Here is a 10670-nt window from a genome sequence, read left to right as displayed (position 1 = left end):
AGCATAGGTTGAAGTACACGTAATTTTAAAGGGCTGACCAAGTTGAGTTCATTACCGAAAACCGCGTCTCAAAAGGTTCATCCGTTACAAAATGGCGGTTGTCCAAAGTTCTTGCGGAAGTACCTGCACTGGCCTTAGAAAGGTTTTCTGGGCAGGTGAGTAGTTTCTATTTGTCGGGTTGCTGTTGGCAAGTTGAGACGATTAGGTTGAGGTTTTAACTGCCAACGTAAGCTAAACTTCAAATATCCATCCGTCAATTACTCCTTCCCTAATTTTTCTGGTTGTTTAACGAAAAAAATACCAATTTAATGACAAGATTCCAGAATAATTTCACTAAGGTTTGCTTATAGTTCGAAGAAATTCGATTATATTATAGCTATCCATACAGCTATCCATTAATTAAAAAAGAACTAATATTATATATGTGAAAGCTTAAAGCATGTCTCATAGTCAATCATGTAAAAACTATTTGATCAATTGAGCTGTTTATTTTCCATGAATAGAGCCGGTATACCACAGACCCAATGGACTAAGTGTGTTTTTTTTTAAATATTTTATTACCCTCCTAAGGATCTGCCCTGACGTTTTCCAAGATTTGTATGTTATTATTATGAATTAACTATATAAGGAATCAAATTGAAATTGATATGAGTTCAAATTGATTTGAATTGGCTTGTCAAATTGATACAAGCTAGGTGTTTGAAAATTATATTGTTGGTGATTTATAAATATTATAGACGTTTGATAGTTACTATTTTATACAAATATATAGAACACAATTCGTCTCTTTTGCGGTATCTTCCCCCTGCGAAGCACGGGTATTGCGGCAAGTACAAAATATGTTTGTTAAATTCATTATTTAAGTTGTCCATTATTTAGGACTGTGTATAAACATAAAATCAAAATGGCAAATATTTTTGAGACTTTTATTAAAATTTCCACAACCAGTTTAATCATTATTTAATTTGTAAAATCAATGAACAGCTATTAGCAGCTATACTATTGAACTATAAGATTTTGATTTTATTTAAAAATATGATGTTGTGTAAAATGTTGATTAAGAAACTCGTTTTCATACTGTGCGATAACTAGATGGTTAATCAATGACCTGCTAGTCAATTGAGGTGTTATAATATACATACAAAAAGAATGAGAACTAAATGAGAATCATACCATCTGTGGTGTTTCGTCCCAGTATGTCTGAGTCAACCATGGTTCTACAATATTATCTACAAACCAGTTCCGTCCAAACTGAAGATGCCCCTCTGGACACAGGATTGTATGAAGCCTCCCGCTTTTATACAACTCTTGCAGTCCGATTCTATCCTCCTTGTACAGTTCCGATTGAAACATGTCAGTTATTTCCTTATCTTGCCCCTTCGTGTAAAATCCAAACCAAGAAGATTCTCGTGGCACCACCGCATTATCTCGAGCAAATTTAACAAGCACTAAGTGTTTAAGCTTGAGTAGGTTCGTCCTGTATTCGGCATTCAACGTCTTTTCATTGTTTATGTCTGCGATGAATGTGTTTTCCTCAACGTACTTGTCATGGGTCATCGGGTCATGCCAATTTTGGTTCACGACAATGCTCTTTTTTCGAATATAATCCCAGTATAAGTGTTTATTTAAAACAATGCCCGGTAGGGATAAGAAACCTTTCCTCAAACCATAGTATCCTTGGTGTTGTGATCCAAGGGTTATCAAGTTGAACATTGGAGGGCTTGGGCATCTTTGTGCAACTGCTCTCAAAAACTGCCCACCCTGTGAGAACCCAACCGCATGGTAGCCCCGTCGAAGATTTGGGTCATCAGCGATCATGTCACAAGCTTGCTTCACCTGTTCGTTCACATCCATAAACACTGAGTTCTTAAAATCTGAATAACCACTAGTACCGATCTTCAACGACTTGACGTAAGCATAACGTCTTTTAGATCGTATCATTCTAGTTATACCCGACAAAGTACCGTGGTGATCGAAAATACCGTGCCAGAAAACAATAGGTGTAGCATCAGTTTTGTACTTTTCTTCTTCCTCATTACCAAGCACTGACGAAAAAATCAACACTGACAAGAGAGTAAAAAGAAACATAGCGAGTTGAAAAACCGAACGTTTCACGTTTAAAGCTTGCCAACAACTGTTTGACACAGCTGTTTGCAATTCACGTCATCATACTAATTTCTCATCAATCATATCCCGTGGAATACTGACTTGAAAAAAAATTTAAATGAATGTATGATAACATAAATATGTATATAATTTACTGGATGAAATTTTTTAAATGAGTTTACGGATTTCAATACATTAAGTTTAACAACATCGTATAACAACAGCAGTATTGACACTATTTTATATATATACGGTATCTAATTGTCTAGACATTTTTGTAGTATTGAGATATTTCATATGTATTTAATGGATAGCTTAACTCCTATTTATTTAACTCGTATCTATGATTACTATTAATTTATAACAATTTTTTTTATTATTTAACTTCGAATTTTTCCATTACTTCTTTGTAACATTTTTTTTTTAAATAATAAATGTGGAACATCTGCAAAGATTACTAATCATTAAATGCAAAACCTATACGAATGCAAAATCTTATACAAAACAAATACAAAAACACAGTTAAAGAGAAATTTCCCTTGGGACGTTGATGATTAAATTGTCATGTTGTAGGTAATTATGACACGATATAACCTAAGATTTCCACAGAATCTATAATTATCATTTTTAAGAGTTGTTAGCCTCCGTATTACGTTTGAATATTTATAATGGTTTAAATACCTGCATTCAGTAATCCAATGAGCTGCTTGTGGCAACTATAGTTTCGGTTCACAGGGAACCATCTTCAGGCCGTACAAGGCGTCGTTATTCACTTCCATATGTGAAGGTCGTCATTTAATAAATAAGTGCATAGAACACGAACACACGAAAACGCACACTGACACGGACATTTAACATTAAAAATACCGAGTACTCGGGAACACGAGACAGGTGACGCGACCGGGTGGAAGTTGTAGCTCGAACTCAAAACTGAATCAAACTCAAAACTGAGGGCTTGGCTTGAAGTAGTTCGAGCTACAACCTCCACCCGGTCGCGTCACCTGTCTCGTGTTCCCGAGTACTCGGTATTTTTAATGTTAAATGTCCGTGTCAGTGTGCGTTTTCGTGTGTTCGTGTTCTATGTACTTATTTATTAAATGACGACCTTCACATATGGAAGTGAATAACGACGCCTTGTACGGCCTGAAGATGGTTCCCTGTGAACCGAAACTATAGTTGCCACAAGCAGCTCATTGGATTACTGAATGCAGGTATTTAAACCATTATAACTATAATTATCTCTTATTTCACGTTTAAAATAACTTCTTGATCAGCATTGTACGTGTTATTAAATTTAGGCTACGGAAAATAAATAAAACAAACGTCTCATAACACGTAAAACATAGATTTACGCTTATACTGTCACCAACAAGACGGTAAATATACATTAAAGCTGGTAAGTAGTGTTAATTTCGATTGGACACTCCAATCATCATCAGACCCAATAGGCGAATGACTAGCTTAGATTGCTCTAATAAATATGAACAAAATAATTTGGAAATAAAAAATGATAAAAAACTAATACATAGACAAATGTAGGAGGGGTGTAAATACTATCTGGTAGTCTTGTTGTTTGTTTTGCTCTATAGACTAGAAAGACTTTTAGTTTTAAATAAAACTTTGATATAAAGAAAATCTAAAATGTAAATAGTAATTGTTATTAACATTTTTTTAGATTATTCTTTTTGTATTATATTTTGTATTTGAAGCCATTAGGAAGAGCCATACCACCAATACTGCCTATTGTGGTATAACATGGTAATAGGTACATGTCTTAAACCCAAATCTATAAAGGTTCCTGAAGCGAACAGAACTGTGCAGTCACTGATAATTATCATGGTTGTAAAACAATGTTATTTGAACATATTACATTTAAGTCTTTAATCGTATGTATTATACTTGTAATTTAACAATTTAAGCTAAATTTAAACAATCATATGAATATCCCGGCTGTTTCAATAGTTATTTGTGTAACTAGTGAGCAAAGTGACACTTTGCTGCATACGAGAGCAATGTTGGAATGATCTCGAGTGCAGCAAAGGCCTTTTGCACTCGTGTTACACATTATATTTTTCCTACAGTCACTATAAAGCATATAAATAATAAGTCTTTCAAACACTATACAACACGTTTTTAGGTTCAGCTTGCAACACAAATACCGGTAGGTGCCCTAGAGAAAGTAGTCGCCGGTCCGTACCACTCCGCTATTTTTCCTCGGCAAGCAATGTGCTCCACGACTTGAGAAAATAGTTCCGTATGTTTTGCAATTTGAAGGGGTTTCCGCGCCTAAAAAAATGCTTTGAAGGTATTTTCTTGTTTATTAAGATCGTAGGAATGTTTTAAAAACGTTTAAAAGAAAAGTCCAGAAAGTTCAGAAATACCGAAACTATAAACACGAAATGACAGGTTAAATCGTAGTTATAATAGTCAATCAGCTGCTTGTATTATTATCTTTAAGTGTTGCCAACCTATTTCCAAGAGTACACGAATTACGTGCATAATAGAACCACACCGTTTTGTGTTGTTTCGTTGGAATCCTGATGTGTGCCAAAGTATAAACCGTACGACAAAGTATAAATATGCAACAATTAGTAGCTTTGTGTTTTCATAAACAGTACAAGGAAGCCAACTTTGTCGGGTGACTGTAGGAAAAATGCTTTTATACGTTATTACTTCAAATCGGTTGATCGACTAAGTATAATGTATGTGGTATTGAGCAATGGGGTAAGTTTTTTTTTGTATCAGCTGATTGCCTTTTATTACTATTATATACCTTCTAACACAACATTTTGTTTATTTTCATTAAGTTATTGAAATAGTATAAAACCCAATCCAAAAAACACAATTTCAAGCTTTAGAATTAGCAAAATATTAATATTAGCTCAAGAGCCAGTTTTGAACATTTTTTCGTAATTAATCAAATTTGCAAACGGAAATTTATGAACGTCATGGGAGATTCATTAAAACTGATTGTATGTTTACATAAAAAACATGACCTCTGACTTTTGAAGAGAATCTCTGAAAAAGACTGTAATAAAAATAAACAAAAAGTTCTGTTATAAATCAGGAACATGCAACCACCTGATAGGAAAATAAAACTCGATTCTTTACTTGATCAAATGCCTATAAAATATACATAATTCTTTGCAGATTATTATGTTTCCACTAATACGCCTTTAAAATTAAGATCTTAGCTGGGGAACTTTCTGTATTTAAATAAATAGTGGAAATGTTACGCAGAATTCACCCTCAGAATATCACAATTACCAAAATGATAACAGATAGCTTATAGGCCCTTCTCTAAAAGAAAATCTGAGAGGAGAGGATGCTGTGTTTTTGCTTCAAGTCGGAGGATATTGGTAGTCTGACTAACTGAATTTTGTCGGAAAATTCAAAACAAGCCCAAACCCAATATCACATGTATTTTTTAATAATCTTTTGTTTTATGTTTCTGTATGCCTATGTTTTATCAGAAATTTAACTAAATGAAAACGTCAAATCAGTTGAGCTGATAGATTTTCCTATCAAGCAGCTTTTCTGGAACAGTTATTAAATTGACTCTAAATATTGAGCTACTAAATATAAAATTGACTCCTATATAAAATTGAATGACTTGTCATTTTTACCCATAATTGGTAAATTAAGCTGGTTTCGACCACTTTTCCTTCATATGGTGCCCTTATTTATTGTAAATGAACAACATGTGTAACTAGATTGAATTACCAAAGCAACTTAGAAATAATTAAGTAACACATTTAAACCAAACTCTTTTGGGGGGATTGGTTGAAAATAAATTATGTGTGCATTTTTTTGGATAATCTCAAACGTTTGACAAATATAAATAAGCTTATCCAACCTACTCTTTCGTGCTCGCCTGTGCTCCTTCTTTTTTCGCTTATTGGGGACGGGCAAAGGCGAGTGTCGGAAGTTAAAATGTATCTAACCACCAGCAAGCATGTTCCGAAACTTTCGGCCAAACATTTGGTGATAGTGTACTACACTAGCACTACACTACTATTGTAGGTAATTTGTTAGGTTGATACGTTGTATATACCAACTATCACAGTGCATTTAAAAACACTAATGCACGTGCTACGCCTGCACGTTTGATGGAATCTCAACTATACTATTTAGTTTACTAGTACTAATACTTGTAACTGTACAAGTTAGTTAGATAGTTTACTACAATTATAATATGTATGAAAACCCTTTCAACTGTCTCATTGCTGGGTGTAATAATATTGCAGACGAGAAAGGCGTCTCTGAGCTTCGATATTCTTATATTGAGCCAATCCGTGTGTTAGCCTGGCAAAGTTCCAAACATTTTCCGTGGATTTGTATTATTGTTCTTTCATCATATTTTTAACTATTTTATTTGATTCAAATAATCGAATGAAATTCACTAACAAATAAAACATATTTATAAAGTTAGTAAATGTATAAATTCAAATATAATATTTTTATAATAATACAAAAGCATGGCCTCGCCAAGTTTACAAAACTCAAGCGAGGTCCAATTGATGCACAAAAAGTAACAAACAAAAATGTTCTTTCTTTTTATTTTTTACAAAAAATGTCTAGCAGTAATAATTTATTGGTGGTTTGTGACAGGGACCTGTCTATACAGAATCTATGTCCACACATTTAATGTCTTTTGAGTTATACATTGAATGTTCTGTTTATGTTTCTATTCAGAAATAAACCAAAATGTGTTCAATTGTGAGAGTAGTTGTAATTCAAGGGTATCTTAGGTTTAAAATATGAACTATAAAATTTTATTTCTTTGAGTAAATAAAAGAAACGTCTTATAACACTTAAAACATATATTTACGCTCATACTGTTACTCGCAAGACGGTAAATATACATAAAAGATGGTAAGTGGTGATCGATTTAGATTGGACACTCCAATCATCATCAGACCCAATAGGCGAATGACGTCAATCAGGATGCAAAAACATTCAATGTTTTTGTACTCTGCAAATCCAGTAGTCAAAACTCTCACAGTAACTACTGTGTTAATGCGTCTCACACTAGATGTTGCAGTGTCCAAGTCAGATTGTGGCTAGCAAGTTTTAGGATCCCAGAAAGGGTCAAGAAGGCGAGTGTGCAACAGACAATTCCCAGGGTTATTTATAGCGGTCGCTGTGACCCGCCTCTATATGCTGCTTTATACCACTGTGCTTACTATTTCAGTTCCTCAGTTTGTTCTATGAGTTTCATTTGTTTGTGGTAATTTACTAAGATACCCTAAATCAAAAACATTACTTTCCTAATCAACTCTAATTTCGTGTTTATTAATTATCTCTAACAACCATCAACATAAAAATTTAACAACTAAATAATTCCTTTACTTTTACGTATTAAGAAGAACTGTCACCAAATTGTAGAAACCCCTTTATTTAAAGTAATTTTGCGATGAAATATAATGCATTAACATTAATGGCTGATATCAAACTTGTTTTAATTGGCATAGTTAAGTTTTTTTTACGCTAAATTTTTATAATGCAACATATTTTGTGAAAGTATCTATAGGATTACAAACATAATTGCGATTGCAGATATCAATATTATCACCTGTTTAATTCAATACAAGGGATAAAGAGGTTTGCATTTTAGCTCCCTCATAATTGGGAAAATATACAACAAGATAGTAATCACAATTCAGTTAAAGTGATAGTAACTAGGCGTACGCTCATTCTTCCCGTATTGGGACGAAACGAAGATAGTGTCACAGTGTATATAAGGCTGTGCTGGTTAGGGCAACCAGAATACACATTGTACCCTAGAAAATCGCACTATTGTGTCTAAAAACCTAAAAGGCGAAATAAAGAAAACACAATACTATAAACATTAGACCTAATAACAAATACGAAAGTTAGTGCGAAATTGAGGCTGACAAAGACTTTTTTTAATGGATTGCCCTGATGCCTTGCATTGGTGTTTGCCAAAAAAAAAATCGCAAAGACTTTCAAGGAAAAGGAAAAGTGGTCGAACCCCACAAATGTGCAGAGGAACAAACCCCTCTCACATGTCCCTGTCTCCCTCTCACAATTAAGTCCAAGTAGCTATACAATAGGCTAACAACTCTTCCCTTAAAAATATTGTCCTGCAGCTATAGCCGAACTGACCTAAACCTTCTAGCAGTCTGTTAATGTTAAATGATTATACTAGATTTTTGCAACATTTTCACCTAAATCTATTAAACTTTGAGCAAAGGTTTTGTGTATTAGCTTCTTAGATACCGAACCAACTCCTTAACCTAGCCTCTCTTCTCACCTTGATGAGTGTAATCAGTCACTAAGCCCCGATCTTCTATTTAAGTTTATTGTATGAGTGTTATTAAAGATGCAATTATGAGTAGTAACCATTACACGTTTTATACATTTATATTCAACAGCTAAATAGCTAACGATGCATAGTTAACACTGTTTGTTGTGTGGCTTAAATCCTTTTGACATTGGGGAGGACAGATGTCTGACGGTACAAAAACTTGTTTGGAACAATTGGCAATTTTCTAGCTGTCAAACACATCTCAGATGAAAGAAAAAAAGCACAACTTCTTTGCGCTTGAACTGGCTACGTTAACTACAATTATCTTTCAGCATTAATTAGAAAAGAAAACCTATCAAAGACCAAAATGTTGGTACTTTGGCCAAATCGCTAATTGACATGCTTTCGCCACACAGACAAGTTTCACAGCATACATTTTAAAGTACTTAGTAAAATGTAAATCTATCAATTCCCGAGTACGTAACCTCACTACAAAAAGACCTGTCTGAATGTGAATTTACAGTTCAGTGTGAGTGTACATTGGAAGTTTCAGTTTCAGATATATTTAAAAAAATGTATTCATAAAAGAGACTTAAAAAGATAACTGGATTACATAAACATTAAGAAGATACTTAAGAGAAAAAGAATTTGAAACCGGAAAACCCCTAAAATAGAAGGGTAACGGTATTAGACTTGTAAACAAGTGATTTTGACAACCCAAGATAGTCAAGTAAGCTACAAAAGTGTTCTGAGATACAAGAAAAAGGAGGGAAAATATGCTCCGATAGAGGAGTAAGGTACTTACCTCCACCACTTGGGTACCGTTCGGCGGGCCACGAGGCACCAGGTGCGGATGGCCAAGAGTCTACGTCTATAATAACCAATTCATGGATGAATTACTGAAACATCGTTATGAGGGAGTGGCAACCTGGACCAAGAAAGTGCACATATTACGATTCGACATCTTGCTATCCCGTATTATCTCCCAAATATCAAGCACTGGGTTCTAATAATCGAGGACCTTAGAACAAAAGAGATAATAAGCCTTCACAAAGAACAGGGTGATGCTAAGGAAACGTTCCTACAGTAGTACTTAAGAACTGAGGCACTTCACAAATGACGAGAGGGGTTCTAATCTAGAAAGTAGAAGATTATATCAAGAGGAGGACCCAGGCAGTAATCGAAAGTGTACTGCAGTGAATTTCTGTGCCTCACGGCCGAGGCGTACACAGCTGACTGCACTATTTCATTCAGTCAACGCAACATTCCCTAGAACGAAACGGCATGGTAGACGAATTGAAAAATAAACTAATCAAGTCCCTCCAACATCCCCAACCTGAGATTCCCAGGGACCGGGGTGAAGATTCTACCCGCTAAGAGGGGGAGAAAGAAAACCAAATCACCAATTTCCACGAAATTAAAGGACGACAGAAGAGACGGAACCTCGTCGAGAGAAGAACCAGAAGCAGAAAAAAATAATGCGGCAATCGAATCTCTCCGGCTATAATAATAAACCGGCCCAGCTTGACTTCTGAGCAAAAACGCCAAAACCGTCTCCAGTTGAGAGCAGCTGATAGGGAACTGAGGGTTCTGAGGTGAAGGTACCAAGATCTAGGCCGAACCACACGAATATCTTAAAGGAGTGTCGTAGACCACCGGGCTAGTAAGGACGTGCGCTTGGACTGATTCAACCTCTGACAAACCCTGAATAAGAATCCGGAGACACTGCCTGACTACGGACCCAGGATCAAGATTGTATATAGAATTGTATATAGAAACCCTATGTGTTAGGATAAAGAACACTAAATAAACCAACGTTTTAGATACTTCAGTCTTTTACTCATCGACCCTTGCCACTCTTGATTAGGAATAGTGTTCCGGAGGAAACTTCCTCACAACATTTTCAAGTACTATACGCCTGGAAATAAAACTATTATTAACTAAAAAACAGTTTTAATATTGTTAAGTATTTATTAGTTTTCTTTATTTCAATCATATTGATATTTCAATCATATTTAAATTATTCCAAACAAGTCAATCAAAATTCATTAACCATTTCATTTCAATATTAATATTATCACATGTTATTAAATCAAATTCTATTATATCACATTGTATCTAAAAAGAGTATTTCATTATTAGGATTGGCAACATTGTTGGTTAATGCAAGCAGTTTAATTATTATAAAAATGTTTAACAATTATATTATTTAAAAACAACATCTGAGACATGTGACTGTGATGAAGATTGAAAAGAAGCCAAAATGAATATCCATAAGGAAAAGTGTAAATCA

At 34.5% G+C, this 10670-nt stretch overlaps 1 protein-coding gene across 1 annotated transcript; it reads right to left on the bottom strand.

The window, feature by feature from the left end:
* Positions 1-1167: 1167 nt before the first annotated feature.
* On the bottom strand, positions 1168-1941 carry LOC128984093 (palmitoyl-protein thioesterase 1-like). The gene has a single exon (XM_054403376.1). It carries the CDS (start codon positions 1939-1941, stop codon positions 1168-1170), a length of 774 nt encoding a protein of 257 aa, XP_054259351.1.
* Between the last annotated feature and the right edge of the window lie 8729 nt (positions 1942-10670).

Source organism: Macrosteles quadrilineatus, unplaced genomic scaffold (assembly GCF_028750875.1).
Source record: "Macrosteles quadrilineatus isolate MER2022 unplaced genomic scaffold, UCM_ALF_1.0 Scaffold_2__2_contigs__length_208266976, whole genome shotgun sequence".
In the NCBI taxonomy this organism is placed as follows: domain Eukaryota; kingdom Metazoa; phylum Arthropoda; class Insecta; order Hemiptera; family Cicadellidae; genus Macrosteles; species Macrosteles quadrilineatus.
This window is presented reverse-complemented; position numbering and strand designations above follow the sequence as displayed.

Bases quoted from the DNA above. Each gene is read 5' to 3' on its own strand.
- LOC128984093 (XM_054403376.1), bottom strand. From the start codon at position 1,941: ATGATACGATCTAAAAGACGTTATGCTTACGTCAAGTCGTTGAAGATC.